Raw genomic sequence first — 22,462 nt, 5'->3', positions numbered from 1 at the left:
GCATGAAGTTTTATCCCTCCTCCCCCACAACTACTCTATTATTTCAGTATCAGTTGAATCACCACCTTTTCTCCACTAAGTAATCCCATCTTTATCTAATTTAAATTACCAAGTATTTGGGGGAAATTTATGGTCCCTCTATTCTATTTCTTTAGTCAGTCTGTTAAGTCAAAACTGGTACTATAGTTTTGATTATTGTCACTTTATAATATGTCTTTTCCATTCTTAATTAAATTTATTGAGGAACAGTTTACATACCATAAAATGGACTGATTTTAAACGTGCTCTGTGTTAATTGTGCCAAATTTATACAATCACATAACCTTCACTACAATTCAGATACAGAACATTTCTGTCATTCCAGGTTCCCCTTATATCACATCCCAGTCATTCCTCTCCTCCTATGTTGGTCCCCAAACAAATGCAGACATGCTTTCTATAGCTATAGATGTGTTTATATCTAGAGTTTCACATAAGTGAAATCATACAACATATATTTTTGCTTGTGTGCTGCTTCTTTGGTTCAGCATAATATTTGAAACCATCTATCTTCTTGCATACATTGCTAGTTTATTCCATTTCATTGTTGTGTAGTAATCCAATGCATGGGTAAGTTACAATTCTCTTTTCCATTTGCCTGTTGATTGACCTTGAGTTGTTTCCAGTTGGTGTTATTATGAATCATAGTACTTGTATGAATATATGTTTTTATTTTTAGAAATTGGATTTCTAAGATTTATTGGAAATGCATGTATAACTTCAGTGGGCATTGTCAAACTTTTTTCCAAAATAGCATTCTCATCAGCAATGTACATTTCTGGTTGCTCCACATCCTTGCAGCCCATAATATTATTGTTTTTTTGAATTCTAACCATCTGAGTGGAAGTGGATCGGTATCTCACAGTAGTTTTAATTTGTCTTTTTCAGATGACTAACGGTATTAAGGGAGCATCTTTTCATGACATATTTTTAAGCTTATTATTAACATTTTATTTTTAATTGCTTTTACATATGGGATATTTTTACATTTAATATCTTTACATTATATTTTATATGTATATCTTTTGTAATTGTACTTAGGAAGCTATTGAATTTTGTAGTTTATTTATTTTTTAACCTGGCCACATTATTTAATTCTTTTTAAATTTGTTCTTGTTTTTCAGTTGATTCTCTTGCGCTTTACAAGACATACATAAACTGCAAATTATACAAACCTTACCTCTATTGCAAATTTGAAGACATTTCACTTATTTTTGTTGTCTGATAAAATAAAGTAGACAGAATAAATAAAGTTAAATATTATTAGGTGTTTATTCTTGAATTATTCTTTGAATGGAAGACTTCTAGAGTTCTCTCATTATGTGCAATGCTGGTTTTTAGAATGTTGAGAGTGGCCTGATAAGAAATCAAGATGCTTTGGGTCAGAAGCTGTTCTATATTAAATATCTCTTCTGTGTAGAGTGAAAACAAAATTTGAAATGAAACACAGGACATCACAGTTCTTATTGGAAAAAAACAAACCCAAAAAACAGAATCATCGATACCTAATTTATTATGTTTCAACCAGAGATAGAAATTGAATTTTATCAAATCTCTTTCACTCCCTACAGAAATATCATGATTTTTGCCTCAGATTCATTGGTATAGAGGGTTACATTATTATAATTCCTAATATTAAACATTCATTTTGTATATTCTACAGTAGGGGTGTCGAACTCAATCAGAGAAGGGGCCAAAATCTAAAATCCAGCCTAAATCGCAGGCTGAATGGTTTACTGAACAGTCATAAACTGACAATGTCATAAACTGACAGCGGAGTGCAGTGATGACAGCGCGGTGCGGGCCACATTGCAAGGCCTGGCGGGCTGGATTTGGCCCGTGGGCCTTGTGTTTGACACATGTGTTCTACAGGGTTTATTTTTATGTTTACTATATTTGAAGCAATATTATAAGTGAAATTTGTCTATATATTTTGTATGTAATTGGCAGTTTTATAAATAATGATTGGAACATTTCATAAAATAGTTGGAAATATTCATTCTTTTTTTATGCTTTGCTGTAGCATTGAACATTTCTGTTCTATAAATTTTTGGTATAATTCATCTGCAAAATTTTAGGCCTAATAAGTTGTTTCTTAGGAGTGACTGTTTCAACAATATACTCTTTTTATTTATACCAATGGTTATCCTTTGAAAGCATATTTTTTTCTTTGATATAGTCAAGGGTTGTTTGCTGTTTTTGTGAACAAGGGGAAAACTTTAATCGACAGACCACAATTCTTAAGACTTAGTTTTGGCCTCTGTCTTGATTCCATCTACTTTCTCAATGATGTCTCCTCTGGACAGCATCACCTGTTCCATCAGAAGGAAGGAAACTCCATATTGGAGAAAAAGGAAATAAGTTGAATGTCTTAAAAGTGAGTGGCTTCTAAACTTAGGTATATGCATAACACAGAATAGTAATATTCTGTATCTTTTTGTCACTATAAATTAATATTTAAAAGGATAAGTTAAATTTATGTCTATAATTATTTCTATATTTTAATAAAGAAAGGCAGGTTGCATATTCATATTTATAGTATGAGGCCTGTTTTGCAAAAAAGAAAAAATTAAACATTTCTCTACATAATTTTACATCTTTCCATATCTTAACATTGCTTTCACAATTGAGAGGGTTGACAGGATAAAATAGTGTGAAACATTTACTTCATTCTCTTGTCATTGTTTGTGGTTGAGCATGTACTATTTTTGAAATTTAATGAACAAATTAAAGAAATATATAACTTTAAAATAAATTATATGGGAAAGTCAACAAGAAAAAAACATAAATGAAAAAGTTGGCAATAAAAATATGAAAGGCTACTTTAACTTTGTTTATAATTTATGAATTCAACTCTCAGATTGGCCCGCTATCTGGTGGCTGCTCTGTCATCACTGCTTTTGTTTGTTTGCTTGCTTGATCTCCAACTCAACTAATGAAATAGGTGGTCCCACTCCCAGTCTAACCCAGGTAAACCAGGCTGGCTCTAAGACAAACACATAATTTTCAGACCCTTTTCTGGTTATTATTTGGGGAGATGGGTGCAGAACCCCATCCTGGTCAATGGGACCTGAAGGGAAGTATACTAGTAGGTGCCTCCCGAAATGTTTCCTCTGTAAGAAAAAGGTCCCATAGAGAAAACGCCCTCTTGTTTTGCACAGGACACAGTCATGCCTGATGTGAATGCAAAAGTGACTGCAGTGACTGTTTGACCATGAGCACCGACATCATGAGCTTGCTGAAGCAGTGGAGCACCAAAACGTAGAGCACCGAGACTCCTGGTAAAGAGGGCACATTTCTGCATCCAGCCCGTGCCTGACTCCCCCTGAGCTTCTCCTTTATCAGATGATGGACACGCATGCCTAGCCACACTTAGCTGGGGATGCTGTTACTTGCAGTCAAAAGCATCCTGGTTAATATACTATCCCCTGGTGAAGAGGGTATGGAAACCAGAGACTCCGTGATAGATGGTAGAATTATGATTTAAGACACCCTCTGGGGGAGATAATTTGCCAGTATCAAATAAATTAAAGTGTTTTTAAAAATGACAGAACAATTCCAGTTCTGGGAATTTATCCTATTGCTATACTCACATCTGTGCACAAAGATATACGCACAGGATGTTCCCTGAGGCTGTGGGTGAAAGAGAAGACTGAGGAACAACCTAAATGTGAGTAGGTAAGAGAAAGGCTAAATAAATTACTTTTCCCCCTTTAAAAAAATTTTAGAGAGGAAGGGAGAGGGAGAGAGAATATGTAACACTTAGAAAGATAACAACAATCTGAACATTATATTGTTTTTACAAAACCATACAAAGTCTATATAAAATGTACAGGATGCTATTCTTGCATCCTGCTTGAATATACATCAACTACTTCTGGAAGGTGCAAAAGTAACACGAAACATGATTGTCTATAAGGAGTGGAGCTCAGTGACTGAGACAGAATAGGAAGGAGGCTTACTTTCATTGTTTACTAAATGTATACTTTTTAAATGTGTGCCACTAGCAGGCATGATCTATTTTAATTCATTCGCTTTTGTTCTAATGAATGAATGAACGAAGACCTTTGAAAGGCATATCCTTTCTTGAGAAGATTTTTGATAAGAAGACTGATATAGAATAAGGTCATGATCCAGACAGGGGTTGCCCAGTGGACCCCGGGGGAGCGCAGGGCCTTGGAGCTTGGGGTTTGGCAGCGCAGAGCTGCAGCTCCTCCTGCGGGAGCACAGAGAGGGCTGCCTTTGCTGGATATGCAATCACCGGAAGAACAGTTTGTGGTGAATAAGACACATGCTTGCTAGCCTGGCGGGTCCAGAGCCCAACAACTGCAGCAAAGACAGGACCGTAGAGAAAATGTCCCTGTGTCTCCTGCTTGCCCGCTGTGTACGACTCGTGGAAATCGGGAATGCGGAGCGCTGGATGGACTATGGAGTGAGCAGACCTTCTTTCCCATTCTGGTAAAGCTCCTCACATCCTCTGCGGCCCTGGGCCCTTAGTTATTTATGTTTCCTAAAAAGAAGTAATTTAATCATTTTTTTAATGATAATTAATTATTCATGTCCAATCTACATAAATTTGAACAAAACAGAAGTGTCTAAGTGAAGAGCACAAATACCTTACACGTCTCTTAATTTTCCCCCTCTGCCTCTTGCCCTATCTTGCCAATCCCTGTTTATGGCTTGATCTTTTTTTCTTCTAAATTTTAATAAATGCACAAGCTATACTTGATCACTTAACAGAAATAGGGTCCTACTATACTATATTATGTTTTCTCCCTGTATGCAGAGTAGGCCAAGAGTCAGCCAACATTTTCTGTGAAAAGTAAACTAGTCAATGCTTTAGGCTTTACATGTCATACAGTCCCAGTGGCAATTACTCATCTCCACTGCTACAGCAGGAAGTCAGCTGTAGATGATATATAATGAATGGCCACAGCTGTGTTCCAACAAAACTCTCCTTACAAAACCGTCAGCAGGCCACATTTGGTCTATGAGACATAGTTTGTCAACCCCTATACACATAAATTGACCTGATCCATTTTACTGGATGCCTAGTACTCCACTGAATGGATGAATAAGTTCACTTAACTCATCCTCCACTGATGGATATTTCTAGTTGTTTCCTTTAGAACCCCTCTCCTCAGTTAGCTGGCTGAGCTGATGCTCTCCTGCGGACACCTTCCCTGATCTCTGTGGTGTGTAGGAAGTGGTTATACCGTTAAGCCTCAAATTGACCTGCTGGCAAAGTCACAAACAAGCCCCAGCTTGGAGGGCACAGTCCTCTAAGCATAATTAACCTTGATCTTGTGACTGTTCCCTAGATCTTTCTTGGGTATCTAATGGGCTGTGGGAGGGGCAGCAAGTGCTGCCCAAACAAGTGAAACTCACAAAAACATTGTAAATTACCTTGTTTGTCCCATGACTATAAATAAAGGCTCAGCTCTGCAGTCTGGATCTGTTCTGTGGCCTCAGCCAGTCACAGAAGATGCACCTAGACCCAGCTTTTTCTCTATGTCTATCATTTCTCCATCCTTCATGGCCCCCGCTCAGGCTCGCTGAACCCTTGGCTGTGCTGGTGCGGCACAGTGTTGCATTGACATTTTATGCCCCGTGGGTTGCTCCTTACTCCACCTGCCTCCCAGTGCGTTCACCATCTGAGGGTACCAGCAGGCCCAGGCTTGTCTGAGGGTTCGTGCTTGCTATTGGCACATGTAATTTAACTAAATAGCAATGGAAGTATAAGAAAAAGAGTGTTGATTCTACAAAAACAAAGCTGGTTGATTTGCAAAGACCAGGTTAAGATAAATTGCATTGAAAAAAAAACCTGTCCAATTAGGAATGGGTGAGATAATTATAATGGACTGAAACCAAAGAGCCTAAGGTGGGCAGTGGGTGTGAGGTGCCTACATTAGCTCTTTTGACAGAGCAGGCCAAGCTGCAAGGGTGGGTCTGGGCACAGGTATTGGTCTGCTTTCTCCACAGTTTTCAGAGGCTGCTCTGGACAGGGAATTGTCTTTGGCTCCAAGACACCGCTTGCTCCCACCTTGCTCAGCCATCTTTTCCAGATCTTTGTGTCTTTGTTGATGCTTTGAATCTCTGATTTTTAGCCTCTCTTTTCAGACTCTGCATGTGGAAGGTTAGCAAGTATGAGGCTCTGTTTCTTCTCTCCAAGGCCTGGTCCATTACCATTTAAAATAGCGGTGAGCCCGTATTTACATTTTGATGTTTCATGCTTTATTTACTTTGCACATTGTCTATTCTGCTCTCCCTCCACCCCCAACCCCCCGGTTTTTCTCCCAGGCAGAATCTATCTTATCTGACATTGCAAAGCAGTTAACATTGATTCTGGTGAATGGTCTACTTTGATTTTTGCCACAGGGAGATTTTAGCACAAATTCACATATATTGTTTTCTCAACAAATAGAAAAATATGTTCCACATTCATTGTGCTGCAGATGGGAGCCTGCTATTTTGTAACTCACTGTCTCATCTCTTTTATTTGCTTTCTCTGTCACTGTCTATCTTTCCCTAATACTTCATCCTTTATGCAGACTCCTTCCTTGGAGCCGAATTTGGCAGTGGAGTTTGCCTAACTAATGGGGACCATATGCTCTGCAATTACATTCCCCAACAACATTCAGATTTGTTAGCAAATATTGGAAAAGGCAAGTTGAGAGACCAGAGTGCAAAGATTGTCAGGAATTGGCACATTCTGACAGGTAAGCCTGCTTTTGCTGACCCCTGTGAATGAATGAGTTCTGGTTTGGGCTGGTATTGGCTTAGGTAGAACAGGGGTTTGTTTTCGAAAGGATCAATCAATTGGTAGATTGTTCTTCAAATGGCTAAGTGCCTGTCTTTATGTGTCCCCAATGGTATACTGTACTCACCCATAGATCAATTTTTAATACATGACAATAACCTGTGTATTTGTTGGTTCCATTTCTCCCCAGACCAGAGACTGGGATCATGATGTTGTTCACTACTGTGTTCCCAGCTCCCGGGAGAGAAATGTAAATGCAATAGCTGTTCAGTAAATACTTGGCTGATGAACGAATGAGAATCTCTAGAATACATGGTGTCACCACATTATAAGCATCGCCTACAAAGAACTCGGAAGGCTTTTCTCCCTTCCTTCAGGATGAACCAGCCTTAACCTGGGGAGCCAGCCTCCCTGAAAGAGTTCTGATTCACAGGATTCTGCATAAGATTTCAATCATGGCCCTGAACTGGCAGCAGTCATTTTTAAGAGGTCCCATTTTTGTCTTGAGATGATGTTTGTCCATCGCTCTGTTGTGGATGATGGGGTGGAGGAGTCAGTCTTTCACAGGTTGCCCTGATTTGCATCATCTAAACATGGGGGAAGGATGCCGCTGTGCGGATGTCAAGAGAGGGTGAGTAGCCTGGAAGCAGGTGGCTGCAGCTGGCTGAGAAAGTAGCGATCTAGGTCTTCAAGAGCCTTTCCGAAGGCTGCCCATTTCTCTAGAGGCCCGAATGCTGGGGGGTCTGCGGGAGCCTGTGGTGCCCACTCCATAGGGACTCTTAGGCATCACAGCTAATGACTGGCTCTTTTCTCCCCACTGCCCACTCCAGTCCTGGGCTGGCACCTCTCACAGAGTCCTTGGAGAGGTGGGGGTCTACTTGTAATCAAAGCTGGAAAGGCAAGCCCACAGATCCTATGAGTGCCCAGCTTTGCCTTTACCCTAGAGAGCATAGCAACCTGTGGGGAACTCAGGGACTTTGTCACTCTCACCCCCCACCCCACCCCACGGCCATGTGGGTGCCACAGAGACACAAGAAACACTCCTTTTAGAACACAAATACATAAATTTTTAATCTGCGAAAAATACAAAATGAAACCATGTACAAGTTATGTACAAACCCTTTTTACAAGACAAGAGAGTGATCACTGGTTGTTACAGATGACGGTTGGGTAGATCATTTCAGAGCACCAGCATTCATCCTTTCCCCCAGTTCCCGCTCGGTCACAGCCGTTACTTTATCATCACAATCATATGCCAACCAGCGAAAGTTTGAAACACAGATGAATAAGCCATGCTCCTTTTCCTTCACGAACATGCCGGCTGACCTCGGTGTAAGTGTACCGATTTTCCTTTGTCCCCTGAAGAAATGTTGAGTGCAGGTTTGGGTGTGAGGTGGGGAATTTCTTTACTTTGGGTGTGAGTGGTGGGCAGTGGGCCAGAAGTTTTAGGCAGGTATGATCCTGCTGCCTCGAAATGGAACATTTTTAATTAGGATTTTCAGGCAGATCTCGGTTTATGTCTGAAATATTGCAGTTCTCGTCAAATGTGTCTCAGGCTATACTCAGCAGTAAGAGGGGAGGGGAGCAGGCCTCTTGGGGGTCAGGGTGGAAGTGAGGGGCCATCATCCTGCTGGCGGGGCTCCCTTACTTGCTGGCTGCCCTCTCACACTGACCCCGAGTCCCATGTGAGGACAGTCTGGTTGCCTCTGGCAGGCCTGTGCCGGGGGCCATGTCCACATTGCTAAGATCCTCAGCAGTGGGCCCAGAACTGCAGCCTGAGGCCGACACACTGAAGGGCTTTGATGACACTGTCATCCCTGCTCTGGGGAAAAACAAGGTGGAGGAGAAACACAGAATCCTCAAAGGGCTAAATAGACCAAAGGAAACTTAAGAATTCTTAAATCTATTTAGAAATCAAGATCAGTTTCACCAGGTCAGAAAAAAACTCTGTGCTGCCTGTGTAGAAAAGCCACCAAAACGAAGTGAGTATAGCGTTTAAGAACCCTGACACCAAAGCTTCCCTGAAACCAGTGCTTCCGGTGGTGTATGGGGGTGAGAAACAATGGGGTGACAAGAACAGGGAAGTGAGAGAAGAGGCCCACCTCAAGATCCCTCTCTTTTGACTTCTCCAGGAAGAATGCCAGTGACCTTGAAGAGCATCTGACTCCACTGCCATGGAGCCCAAAGCTACACACAGTGGCTGCTTGTCTACCTTGAGCCAGGCCTCATGAATGCTCTGGGGATAAAGACAGCTTCATAGGGTTCCTGGCCTTGTCAAGTGAGTCCTTTTGCTACTCCATCTCGGATACTCTTCACCTCCAACCATGTAGATGACTCACCCTCTCTATCTGAAAGTTTCCCTCTCAGGTTTTCCATTTTTCTGAATCTGGAGTATCCTAGATCTCTTACCCCAAGAGTGTCTACTTATTTTGTTTCTTTTAGCCTCTAAAATAATGGGTGTGGCCCCTAACAGTTGTCTGCCAGTTGATTTTTCATAATTCCTCTTTTGGAGAAGTCAGCCATTCTTCCTACTTTACAAACACTGCTATGGACCCAACGTGCCAATCGCCAAGGTCTTCCCTAATCCTCTCCTCAGCTCCTCACTCTTCATGCCTGTAAGACCTTCTCTTATTTATAGCTCTCATCTTCTTCCACTCTGGGCGAATCCAACATTTCTTTACTCCTCCACATGGTGCTTCCCTTGAGGTCCAAATTCAGTGTTCCTTTCATAAAGAACCTCTTCTAGAACTATAGTCATTGTCCCGACCCCCAGCCCACACAGGAGCTCCTACAACTCCAGCTAAACATCTCTATCAGGATGCCTAACACATAGTGGAGGAAACGGGAGCTTCATAATGTTGAGATTTGACTTGGCGAGTCCACCCTGAGAATTCAACGCCATTGAGAATGGGTTCAGCCCTCGTCACAGTCTTAGGGCTTCCAGGAAGAACTGACATCTCAGAACTTCCTGCCCGACACCACACAGGCACTAGTGCTTATCATTCTCTGTTTAGAACTTTTTTAAAAAAAATATTTTTATTGATTTTGTACAGAGAGGAAGGGAGAGAGATAGAGAGCTAGAAACATCGATGAGAGAGAGTCATCAATCAGCTGCCTCTTGCACACCCCCCACTGGGGATATGCCCGCAATCAAGGTACATGCTCCCGACCAGAATCGAACCCGGGACCCTTCAATCCGCAGCCGAAGCTCTACCCACTGAGCCAAACCGGTTTCGGCTCTGTTTAGAACTTTTTAAACCAAGTCTCAACCTCTTTGCTTGCCCCTCAAAACTGTTTACTCTCTAGCCCCTTCTAGGAGATCTCATCCTAGTTTTCCTCAGTTCCCCTATGTGAACTTGTCACTGTAGTAAAAATGATCTATATATTGAAATCACATTCTTATCAATGAGCTATGGCCCATTAAGCCCCCTCTCCCTGGAAAACCTTCACACTCCACATTTCTCGAGTCACTTATCGCCTATTGAAATACCTCCCAAAGCCATCAAATACTATATTCCTCCGTATCTTCTCAACCCACATAGGCCAATGCAACCTCGCTCTCCTTGCAACCCAAAGCACTATCCCTTGCCATAACATACGTGCACTTGGCTGGCACTTTAAAGTGCTGTTTATACCCTTATGTTTTGGTTCTTTCTTCCTAGCTCCTTGATGAATGTCTTGAGCTTGGACTATCTCTAGATATGGAATTCTCAGGCTAATTTTCTTGCAAAAAAAAAAAAAAAAAAAAAGGCAAAAAAAGGAAGGTCTGGTTCAGATAACCTATCTAAAAATGGCCTCTCAGTCTAACCCTGTGAGGCTGTGATATCAGGAAGCCTTTGACTGTTGTAGGGACAAAGGGCTGCTGCTTCGGACATGTGGCCTGATTTCTCTCTGTACATGTTGTTCCAAGCAAGCTTATCATAGGAATGGAAAATTAGGCTCTGCAGTTCCTTGGGAAATAGGATTAAAGTATTTGAATTGTTGTATGGAGATTTTTAAAATATTAACAACTGGTACAGCAAGGGGAACTACCAATCAAAACAGACTTCACTTAAACAACCAATATGGCCACGTCAATACAAACCAGCTAGAAATCATTTCTAATTACTACTTTTTCATAAATAAACCCAAAGGGCTACCTCACTTCTTCCAGTTAACATGGGATCTAAATGTTAATTCACCTGTTCTAAATGGAAAAAAAAAATGCCCTTCAGGAACATGGGCAGAGTGAAAAAGGGACACAAAGGGAATTTGCCAGGTGAGTTGTAAGTGAATTCTCAGTTCCTTCTGTATTTAAAAGAGGATGAGTTAAAAACCCTAAAAGGGCCTTTGCCCTTTCCTGAGGTCTGATGATTGGTCATTTTACCACCACTGCAAAGGCAGCAAATAAGAACAGAATATAACATAGACAGAAGAGAAAGTGAGCAGATTCTGACTGGAACTCCATGTCCAAGTTGAATAGATTCCAACTCCTATGAGTAAGAAGTTCACATCTCAGTCAATTGGTTTGGTGTTCTTTTTGTTTTTCTCTCTTGTTCTAATCTCTTCTTCTTTTTACCCCTTCCTTTCTTGTTTCCTTCACTGAGGTTCTCTTTCACAATGAAGAATGATATATTGAAATTAGACTTATTAATGCAAGTAGCAAAGAGATAGCTAGTGTACTAATGGAAGAAAAAAAATCAAATAAACAGAGAATATGGAATAAAATGAGAAGTAAGATTAATTACTTCCTAAAGCCCAGATACCCTTGCAGAAATAAAAACTGAAGAAAACTTCAGAAATCCAGTATTCATGAGCCTATAACTACATATTGGAAATTGGAGATATGGATTAGAAATGGAGGGATTGACCAAAACTGAACCTTGAACCAAGAAAAAAAAGGCAAGCAGTAATGAGATTGCAAAGAAAACCTTAGGAACACACAGAAAATCTAACCGATGTGTTCCAAGAGTATTTAAATTTTGAAATTTGTGTTTTGAGCCTTAAGAGACTCCAAAGTGTAAAGAACGAACCTAACTGCTGTGTGCCCAGAGCAGAAAGTGCACAGTTCCCTCAGGAGTGCTGCCTGGGAGATGCAGCGAGGAGGACCATCCTGACAGCCCAGAACACAAGTTGTCCCCAAAGGCTGGGTCCCACGCTCCCACTCCTCACTTAGATCCTGTTCCCTTAGCTCTGAAAGGGACATTAGAGTCATCGAGATGAATCACTCTCATTTACAGAGCGGTCACTGAGACTCAGAGAGCTCAAGGACATTTTCATAACCCATCTACTAGCAGATGTAGCTCTAGAATCCTCAATTAAACCATTAGTAGGAAAGTTGGACTCTCGCCTTTTCACATGCACATATGCCCAATTTTCTTATGCCTTTTCACTTCCCCCCTTTCCAATCTCAAACAGTTTGAATTTTCAGTTAATTTCAAGTCTTCAGTTACATTCTGTACAAAGTACATCATTAGATGTCCCAACCTTTCAAAGGAAAGAGGTCTGAGTGTTCCCCCACCATGCCTTAGTCACAATCACTTTTACTTAAGATGTTTTCTATTGGTTCAAGGTGATGTTTTAAAATATAAAATTTCTCAGACCAAAGTGAAAGCATTCCTAGAAAGAAAGATGATGAAGGTGATGATGGCCTTTATAAGTAGGTGCTTCCTGTTTTTATAAATAGCCTGTTGGTGAGCCTTTGATTTCCAAAGCACACAAGAATCTTTAGTTTGGTAAAACAGCGTTTCTGAACCGCAAGCTAGGATGGCAGATTAGACAGAGCCTTATGACACTGACTGTACCAATGATGACCATCATTGCTCTATCCTGAATTTATCCATAAAGATAAATTTTTGCCCTGGTAGGTGGAATGAGCACACCCTCAGGGACAGAGGGTTCAAGGAACAGAAACAAGCCTGGAAGCTCTGGTTTCCTGGAGCCCTTCGGGGACCCTTCAGTCTTGCTTCTGTTTCCATTTCACTTCCAGCCTACCAGGAAGCAGCTTTTGTCTAAGGAGCGACCAACCAATCATTTTGCACACCTCCTCAAACACATGCTTGCTTTTTTCTTCTGGCCAATTCATTATTCCCAAGGCAAACAGCTTGAGCTTCCTGCTCCACCTTAGAAGAAAACGGATTCCCACTAATTAGTATTTGGGAGGGACTCCTTTGCTGTAGAAAACCATCTTAGCTTTTTAGTTAAAAAAATAAAAAAAAGTTCAGATTCCAGTCACTGGCCATGATGGGCAGGGAGTTTACTGCTTTCAGACTGACTGGTGTGGCTGGAGGAGGAGAGGTCAGTGGGCAGGGGGCTCAGGGACCTAAGTTCCTCTGAGGACATTTAGGCGGCCACCATCACCCACCGGAGGAGACCAAATAGGACAAATTCAGAAAGGATTTTCAGGAACATGAGTGGGGAAGAGTCCACCAGGGTTCATGAAGGAAAGAAGAGCGTGGCTTGGTGTGAATGTGCTGAGAGAGTCCAATGCAAAATCATGTGCAAAAGGAGGCCCGGCTCCCGGGGAAGCTGTCAAATCCCAGCCAAAGAGAGATCCGCCCCACAATGGAAACCAGGAGATGCCTAGAAGCCTGAATAAGGACTGCTGACGTCATTTTAGTCTGCTGAGTGGGCTAGCAATTGGTTATAAGTAGTTTTTAAACAACCCAATTGGACATACATTATATTCACAATACTTTTATAGAGCTAAGGCTACAGAATGTGACAACACAGTCTGACAAGTCACTTCAGGACGGCGCCTACAAGCACGAGGACGTTGGCTCCGCAGGGAGTGGACAGAAGCGGAAGCTGGTGTTACCTATGTTGTAATTGGAGGACTTAGTGGGCCTATGTTTCCATGGTGACCGCATGGCTTGCCTCTGATCAGATTTGCACTAACGCACTAGTACCACAGGATCATGGCCTAAAGAATTAATGGGATAGATAGTATGGGACTTTGCGGGGGTATTTTGGTAAGTTTGGTTTCTTCAAGTGTCCACAGTTTACATTTTCAAGGAAAATAAAAAATCACTATCACATCCATGCTTCTCCAGGGACCCTGCTGACTGTATCAAAGATGGATAATTTTGAAATTAAAAGACTTGCTCCGTCGTTTGGAATAGAACAGCTGCCGGGACCACTGTACACTGGGCATGCAAACGACAGCAGGGCTCCAGGACGTGGGGATTGTGTCTGGTGGCTAGAATGAGTTTTGACCACAGTTTGAAGTGGCTCATACGTTTGATTTCATTGCTGGTAAATTTGAAAGGCCCTTCCCAACAGTCCGTTGTAAGTGCATTCATTGCTTTCCTTTTGTTTACTAATTTTCACATTGCTATAACAAGTTTGTGGGTTTTTGTCCCAGCGACTGAAAGCAAGCCCAAAGAGCTAAAATCTGGCAAAAGTCATCTCCTTGGTTATAGAAAATATCAGGCTTTCAAACAAAAATTCAGTGAAAAGAATGAGTGTAGTATCACATCCTACAAAATGATTCATTAGTGTTTACAAACTTTCAGGCTAAAATCTCTGAGACTTGGGGCATGGGGAAAGCCTCCCTAGACGCTTTCATGGTTGAAATCACTTGCAAGGGTGGTTCCGAGCTATGAAGTGAGAAGCTAACAGCTGAGGAGTCCCCACCACTAGGACAATAGGCAGAGCCACTTCTCCTGTGCATCTGGCCCTCAGTGTCCACATGCCAGCGTGCTCACCACGCTCTGGGCTGCCAGTGGCTGGCTGAACCTGACCTGGCAATTGTAGAAAAGCTGCGAGAAGGTCTTCCCTTTAAGTATATGAACGAAGGGATAAGAAATACAGAAAGAAAACTAAAACTACAAAAATATGACTTTCAACTGTGAAAATAAACGTTTCCATTTATTAAGAGCTGGTGTCAGTGCAGCCAAAGTACACACCCATCCAGGGAATTCACCTGTCCCCTTTCATCTCTTTTTTGAATTTACTAAAATACATGTTTACATCATTGAACCATTAGAAGTTCTTCTTCTTCTTTTTTTTTTTTTTTAAATAATCCATTTCCTCTCGTTAAAATTAATCGTGGTGGTGACCATCATTCTCCCAAAAGAAAAAGAGAGAAAAAAGAGAAATACGCATTCAGGAGTCTGGCCACATATTCATTTTGATTTTGCATTGTATAGATCTAGGGAAGATATTTGACAATGAAAAAAAAAAGAAAAAATATATTTTCTTTCTAATAAATAAAAATAATTTAAAATGCTAGAGACTATACATGACTATTTTAGTATATTCATTTATAAATGAAATCATTTTCTTCTCCAAAATACATGGAAGCAATATTCAAGGCAGACAAAGAGAAAGATCTGTCTACTTTATCTTTCTTGCAAATCTCACTTATCCTAAGGTTTCCACCAGTGATTCAGTGTGTAAGAGGAAGAAAAGTCACATCACCATTTATGAAGTTTGTCAGGCTTTAAAAAAATAGTTCTGGTCTCCTGGGAGTCAACATTCATCTTCAACTTCTCTGATTGGTGGAATCAAGCTGCTTGTGGATTTATATTGGTTGATCTGGTTAGCCATGTGGGTACTCATGGGCTTGATTTGAATGTTTCTGGGATAGGCATTATCCGGTTCATCTGTAAACCATTTCTTTTCTGCTAAAGGGCAAAAAATGGATAGAGAACAAGAAGGAGAAATGAGAAGCTTAATTAGTTCTAGGGCAAAGCTTTTGGAAAGTTCATAGAAAAATGCAAAAAGGCAATAGATAGAAGCTGACAATGAAGTCATTGCTAAGAGAGACAGTGCAATGTAGGGAGAACCCCAGAACCTGAAACATACCTCTGTTGCCATAGCAAGTGATGACCAAGGGGCCATGAGGACTTGAGGCACCAGGGGGAACCTCAGAGAATACAGAGGGGTTGGAAAGCAAACTCTGGTAATGTTCTCTGGGGTTCCTTTAGTGACCGGAAAAGCTTTGGTGGGAAGAAGATGCTAAATATATCAACTACTAGGTATAGTTATCTTATCAGAGGAGTGATTTGGGCGTCAATCGATCTGAGTGAACGTAAGGAGCACTGTCTCTGCCTCAGAGTGAGTGATGTAGAATCTCACGCAGGGTCTCAGTCTCTCAGTCTGCATTTAGCTTTGCTTGTCAAAAGCACACTTCAACTTGTATCTCAATTGTTCCTTCCTTCTGTTTTGTTTGCAAGCCAGTTTTGAGGGTCTTAAGTTGAGCCCATAGATTTTGCTGGCCACTGAGATTATAGAGTAGAATAGCAACCAATGTTTTCAGAGGACTTTGAAAGTTCAAGAAAGAAAACTGGGTGTTGGTATAAAGTTATGAAAAGAATTCCTAGTGGCATTGTCTGAGCTGACTATACTAACCCAAGCTGTTGACAAGGGGGCTCAAGGAAGACTTGGCATTTCATTTCCACCCTGGAAGCAGAGATGGCAGAGGAAGAATGCTGAGTTGGAGCATTTTCAGGGCCCGGCTGCAATGCAATGGCCTGGCTTCCTCTTAGCAAGTCAATGCCTGTTTCTAAGACTTAGCCTTCACCCCAGTTCTTTCTCAGATAGAAATTTTCTAGAAAAGAGGCCATGTGTATGTTCTGGGCAAATAGGACAGTCTAACTTGGGAATCACATGCCTCCTTTTAGTGGCTTAGGATAAGAAAAAAAAAAGGGAGCAGCTTTCAAGCTCACCCATTGCTGTAGAGACAGTAACCGCTCCAGCCGCCTTTTCTGCCTATCAGAGCAATTCATAACTGCCTTGTCGGTGGTTCTAAACTGATATGTTCACAAAAAATGTTCACCTGGCATGACAGAGGGGGCTGTGTGTGCAAGCGCATGTGTGTCCAGCATCTATGTTTAGCTGATGGCCACTTGGCTTATTTCTCCTTGGTCTATACTTTGTCTCTGTGTCAAGTACACCAAGCCCTCGATGTCAACATTAAGGCTGGATCTGGGGGGCCGGAGGGGTGCCTTGGTGCAAGCTGACTCACTACCCTTTGTTCAGTAGCTCACTCTACCCCCCAGAAAGCTTCCTGCCTAGCGGACTCTTCTCTCTTACCCCCCTCTCTCCTGCTCTGGCTCTCCCACCTATTATAATTAAGTTCACTTTGATTTGAACAGATTGGACGATAGGAATTCATAATGCTACATCCTCACAGCGAAGCTAACTGATTAAGTGCTTTAAATTATTCCCCCTGACAGAATGATAAAGTTACAATCTGTTCTGAGATGATCTACAGCTTGCCAGACTCCTACAGCTTCTTTCTACATTCATTTATCTTTTTGTCAAGCGGAGTTTTTTTTCTTTTTTTTTTCCTCCTTTCTTTCTTCCTGAGCTTCAATTCCATAGATCTTTTAAAGTCATCAGCACATCTGAATTATTAATGAGGCTTTCGAGGCAAGGTTCCTGATGGGCTGGTTAAAAAAGGTTGTATAGAAACCCGGGACTGTGTACACATCAAAATAATTTCAGCTCCATTTAAAAAACCATTTAGTTCAAGTGTGACATAGATGAACCATTATGCATTTGTGGAAACCAATTTTTTTGTGATCTACGATTAAACTAACCTTTCAGAGAGGAGTAAAGTGTGATGGTTATCATGTTTTAAAAGCATTGCCAAACCGCTGAAACAATTTCAAACTATGACTTTTTCCAGCGGTTTATGTGTAAAGATGATGTGAGAAGCGCCGCTTGCCTGGGCCACCATGTGGACTGGTTTGGCAAAGGGATTTAGTGCTAGGCTGCTCACTGCCAGGCTGGAAGGGAGAGTGAACTCTGCACAAGAAAGCAAGTAGGTCTTCTGGGTGAAAGACCTAAGACAGCTGCAATTTGCTGAAATTTTTACAGCTGCTGCCGACAATAATTGTTCAGAATTTAGTCTTTACAGTTCAATTCAAAGTTGGCGTTTTGACCTTTCACGGCAGCAGAGAATATCAATTTCCTTCTGCTGCCTGTAAGAAAGAATTATTTCCCCATGTAATCCGCTTTCTCCTTCATTTTAAATGTCTCGCCCTAGGAGCATTCTAAGAAGAGTGGCCCCTGTGTTTTGACCATTGGGCTTTGACAAAGTTGTGTTAACGCCCATCCGGGAGGCAAGCTGAGGTCTCCTTGTGCCTGAGACACAGGCTTTTCAACTTGGGAGGAGACTTGGTGAGCTAGGATGTGGAGGAAGTGGAAATATGCCAATGATCTGAGCGCTGTACTGGACTGTCTGGGGCGGGGGCATTGCATGAGGAGCTTCTCCCAAAGGGCTTCAGTAGCACAAACACTTGATCGCCAGCCTTTCTGCTTCAGTGGAGAGAGTTTTCAAGTATGACAATGACACCCTGGTTTAGTGAATCTTGCCTTCCATAAAAGAAACCGTGACCATGGGTGGCTACAAAATTGGCCATAAGGAAAGGTGTTCAGGGAAGAAATTCAAAAGCGTGATGAAGTGGGGGTCTAGGATAAATTCAAATCCCCATGTGTATCTCCTGTCCTTGCCTCGGCCCACGTGCTAGAAAGATTTCCGGAACTGCATTTCATCCCTAAGATGAGAAGGGCAATAGGCCTGACTGAGGGGGCCTCCTCGCTGCCAGAGAAGAGCAGCCCCGCTTGTTAATCAGCTTCCTGAGGACGAGTGCTGGGGGCCTCCCTGGGAGCACACGGGTGACCCGCTGGAGTGAGGACGGGAGTGACATTGTACCATCTGTGGCAAGTGGCCCAGTAGAGCCAGATGAAACCTGGAAGTAGCTGAAGAGAGATGCTGGTAAGGGAGCTGCACTGCCATTGGTGGATGCCCCCTCTCCAGACCAGCCATGCCATGATGTGTCTGCATGGGGCAGTAGGTTAAGCTCAGATGGACCCGGCTCACTCACATCCTAGTTGCATGGCTCTGAGCAAGTTATTAGAAAATGTGTCTTAGCTTTAGTCTCTCTTCTGTAAAACGGGGCCTAATATAGGATTGTCCTAATGCTATGGCTTGGATAAAAGGGACTGGGGTCTATGAATCATTTACTACAAGTCCAGAAGCAGGTTAAGTCAGTGTGAGCTGTTAAGGTTATTAGCAATTATTAGTAACATTAGCAAAACATTATACCATAGTAGCACAATGTATAGACTTAAGTTTTGCATTCCACTCTGCTGCTTCCTACTTAGGTAACAATGAATACACCTATCCCTCAGATTCTGCATCTTTCACACAAGAATACCACTAGCATCTACATCGCTGCTACATAGGATGGGAAGTATTTTTCAGTATAACTGCAAATGAGCTGGGAGTAGAGAACTGAGGTATATAAATTGTGGGAGGAGGGCACTCTGATGTGAAGAATGAGGATTGCGGCAATAGAGACAACAGAGGAGGGTTTAGTTGGGTAGTCTTCCTATGGAAGGTGAGGAGCAGGGGTGACCTGTCTGGGGAAGTCAGGGCTCACACCCTCCTCTGGTCCCTGCATCTTTGAAATATTGGCTTTTGCTCCACAGGCACCCCACCCGCAAATCATCCCCATCTCCCCCTGCTACTTTCATCACTGAGACTCAAGGGTCCAGAATAGGGTCAGCATTTCCTCCAGCCACCAGAATATTAGGCTACGGAGGGGAAGGCCCCCGATCTGGGCTGACATTACTGCTGGGCTCCCAGAAGCAGAGAGACAGGCTGCACTGTGAAAACTGAGTCTCTTTGCTGGCTCCGTGGGTTGTCAGCGCTGTGGGATTTAGCCTTTTCACATAACTGCTCCCCAGAGGAGAATGCATTAAAGGAGAGACGATGATACAGGGGAGGCATTTGGAATAATTGCCCCTCTTCTCACCGTGTCACAAGCTGAGGTTCAGAGAGAAAGGGAATGAAAGAAAAAGATTCCATTTGGACAGACATAGCGGTTGAGGACAGGAAGAGCTAACAAGGAGTGCAGCCTTCGAAGGTGATGCTGTGTGGTTTCACATTTCCCGTTTCTGAGAGGAGGTTTGGCATTCACCCTCTGTCTTACAGACCCCCAGGCTCCCAGGGGACCCCACCCACACAGTCACACAGTCTCCTTTCATCTCCATGGGCAGAGTGTGGCTATTTTATAGAAATGAAAGTCATTGTGTACCGGCACCAGAGCAATTTATGAAAACTATCTCACTTCTTTGCAATTGTCCACTACGACTGCATTTGCCTCCTCTTCCTGAAAATCTAATGCTGCCTTTGCCAGGGCAGAGCAAACTGCCCTTCCTGACCCTCCAGGCCTGGAGGGCGGAATTCACACTCTTCCTTTTCAGGTGGCAGGTGGCTGAGATAATCCCTCTCACTTCCCCAAGGAATGAATGTGCAGCCTCCTGGTGGGAGACAGGCAACCAGGTTAGTGACAGGTGCCCACAGCTACTTCTTTATCATGTTTTGACAAAGCAGGATTGGCTGCAAGGAGCTGGCTGAGACATCGATTTTTACCCTGTCTGGACTTCCACAGGCCCCAAGTTTCTGTGCTCTTCTCTTCCTCCTTCAGGAGCCTGTTGCTATAGGAACCGGGCAGGTGGATCTAATTATCTCTATTGGGATGCAGACACCTTTAGGCTTTTCCCATGCTGAAGAAGAGCCGGGCAAAAGGTTTTCCTGGTCACCTGGGATCTTGGCTATGCTGGCAGAAGACACAGTCCATCTCCGCTCACTGAGCTCGCAGGACTGTTCCCTTTTCCCAGGCACTGGGTGCCCAGCCCAAGAAAGTGCCAACAGCACAGCAGCATCCTAAGGGCACCTACTGGCATCTGTTGTATTTTTTAAGATAAGCCAATGGGGTAGAGATAGTTTATAAAATAATGAAAGACATAAAAATGTCTAAGGTCAGTGTATTTCAAAGTATGTAATGAGCACCTATTGTGAGCTAAGTTCTGGGGCACAATTTTTAGTGTTTATAATAGAATTTGAGACGTTTCTGGACTGTGGTATAAATATAAATATACACACAGGGGTCCAGCTTTCTCTTAAGCCATTTGAACTGGCTTCAGGAAGGACCCCAAGTAGCAATCATTAGGGATGTTGATGGTTTCATTATCATTTGAGTTTTGAGGCTGTGGAAGCCTCCTGGTCTACCCATTTACTTTTAAGGTTTACCCCTTTTGAAACCTAAAGCAAATTGGCCTGAATGGCTTACAAATTGCTTCCCTTCTAGAATGGAGCAGGTAATTGAGCTTCGACCTGTTGCTCTGTTCAAATGCACATATGTTCTCTTCGCATAACTCACTTTCTACCCTTACCTACTAGATTCTTTTTTAGGGGGCTGAGGGGAGAAGAGAGACATAAAACTTGTATGTCTCCTCCCTAGGAGAATCTGAAGGAGGAATGGGAAGTTTGGGGTCAACAGAAAACAATGGAAGAGACTCTTAGTCCTATGGAGGAAAATATAGTATAGTCGTTTTGGCTAATAAAATAGAAGTAATAATAATTATACCTTTTCCATCACTGATTATATTCATTACCCAAGTATAGTCAACTCTCAATTGTGTGCCCAAGTCCAGGAAAAACCCCCAGTGTCATCTCACGTCACAGTCTGGTTCCACTGCATTCTCATCACAATATCATCTCATCAGAGCTGATAACAGATTGCATATAAAAGGCATTTTAGATCTACTTCTCTCTATCTGCCCAATCTCTGGTTGGAATGTAACAAATGTCTGAAAGGCAGGTGGCAGGAGAGACCTGGGTAATATAGAGACTGAATCGTTGGCCCCCAGATAACTGGGTTTGAGCCACTGAGTTGCTACATACAGTTGCACAGTTTTAATTTGGGATCACACTGATCAAACATCAAGGAGACCAATGCTTTTGCCATCAATAACCCTCCTGGTTTTAATCGCAAGGAGGATGAAATATTACCCGAGAAGCAGGTTTGCCAAATGGAGTACTGCAAATATTTTCCAGAAAAGTTTATCACCTGGCATCATCCCTCGATTTAGTAGGTCTTGCCAAGATAAACACAGAGATGTGGACAGACTGATGGGGGGCTGGGTTGGGGTGGTGGTAAATGGGGGGAGGAGTGGAGGAAGCTGGGTTTCTTGATGGGAAAATGCTTTTGAACTTGGAGCAAGGTACCAAGGTGGGCAGGGAGGCCACGTGCAGATTTAAAGGCAAGCCAGATGGAGAGAAGTTCCCCCCAAATTACCCAACCCCAAACCCAGGAACACCAAAACAAACTCTAAAGGGTCTAGCAGTAGCAGCAGCACAGCCTCATTGCGCTGAGCAATTTAGAAAGTGGAGGGAGGAAGAGGAGGAGGGGAGAGGGAAGGAGGGAAAATGGGAGGGGGGGGGGAAGCAAAACAAAAGAAAGAAAACCACAAACAGAACAATAGAAATAAAAATAAACAAACCAATAACAGAATAAAATTTGAAACTCCTTTTTTTTTTTTTAATGTCACAAAAGTTTTCACAAGGACAACGGTATAGAAGAAAAACCCCCAGCAGTGGCTAGGTCATGCAGAACCATTAATTGTCATACCTTGGCCCATTCTATTCATCCTTGTTGCACTTTAGAGAGAGAAGTAAGCTATGTGAGTTTTACAAGGCTTTTAAACTGTCATATTTCCTGTTGAGCACTTTAACTGGCACATTCTTATAGTTATAAATGTTCTGAGGGCATTACTTGATAGCCTCCTTTGCAAAGAAGGCATGGAGAGGTCTTCATGATCCAAAACTAGGGCATGTGTGTGTGTGTGTGTGTGTGTGTGTGTGTATACACACATATATATATA

At 42.4% G+C, this 22,462-nt stretch overlaps 1 protein-coding gene across 15 annotated transcripts in view; it reads right to left on the bottom strand.

The window, feature by feature from the left end:
- Positions 1-10,531: 10,531 nt before the first annotated feature.
- The window catches only part of KCNMA1 (potassium calcium-activated channel subfamily M alpha 1), a 669,950-nt gene continuing 658,019 nt past the window's right edge, over positions 10,532-22,462 (bottom strand). For 5 of the 15 annotated variants that reach the window (XM_084903669.1, XM_084903660.1, XM_084903672.1 and 2 more), the window contains 2 exons: positions 22,210-22,238; positions 10,532-15,405 (listed from right to left, as the gene is read on the bottom strand). In XM_084903669.1, the coding sequence (XP_084759795.1) occupies positions 15,251-15,405; positions 22,210-22,238 (184 nt within the window). In that variant the 3' untranslated portion in view covers positions 10,532-15,250. The remainder of the gene's footprint in view (positions 15,406-22,209; positions 22,239-22,462) is intronic. The other 10 variants (XM_084903674.1, XM_084903670.1, XM_084903661.1 and 7 more) reach the window with 4 other exon arrangements.

The sequence above is a fragment of the Pipistrellus hanaki genome, assembly GCF_964339955.1.
Source record: "Pipistrellus hanaki genome assembly, chromosome: 14".
Classification (NCBI taxonomy): domain Eukaryota; kingdom Metazoa; phylum Chordata; class Mammalia; order Chiroptera; family Vespertilionidae; genus Pipistrellus; species Pipistrellus hanaki.
Note: the sequence above shows the minus strand (reverse complement) of the source record. Positions and strands in the feature narration are given on the sequence as shown.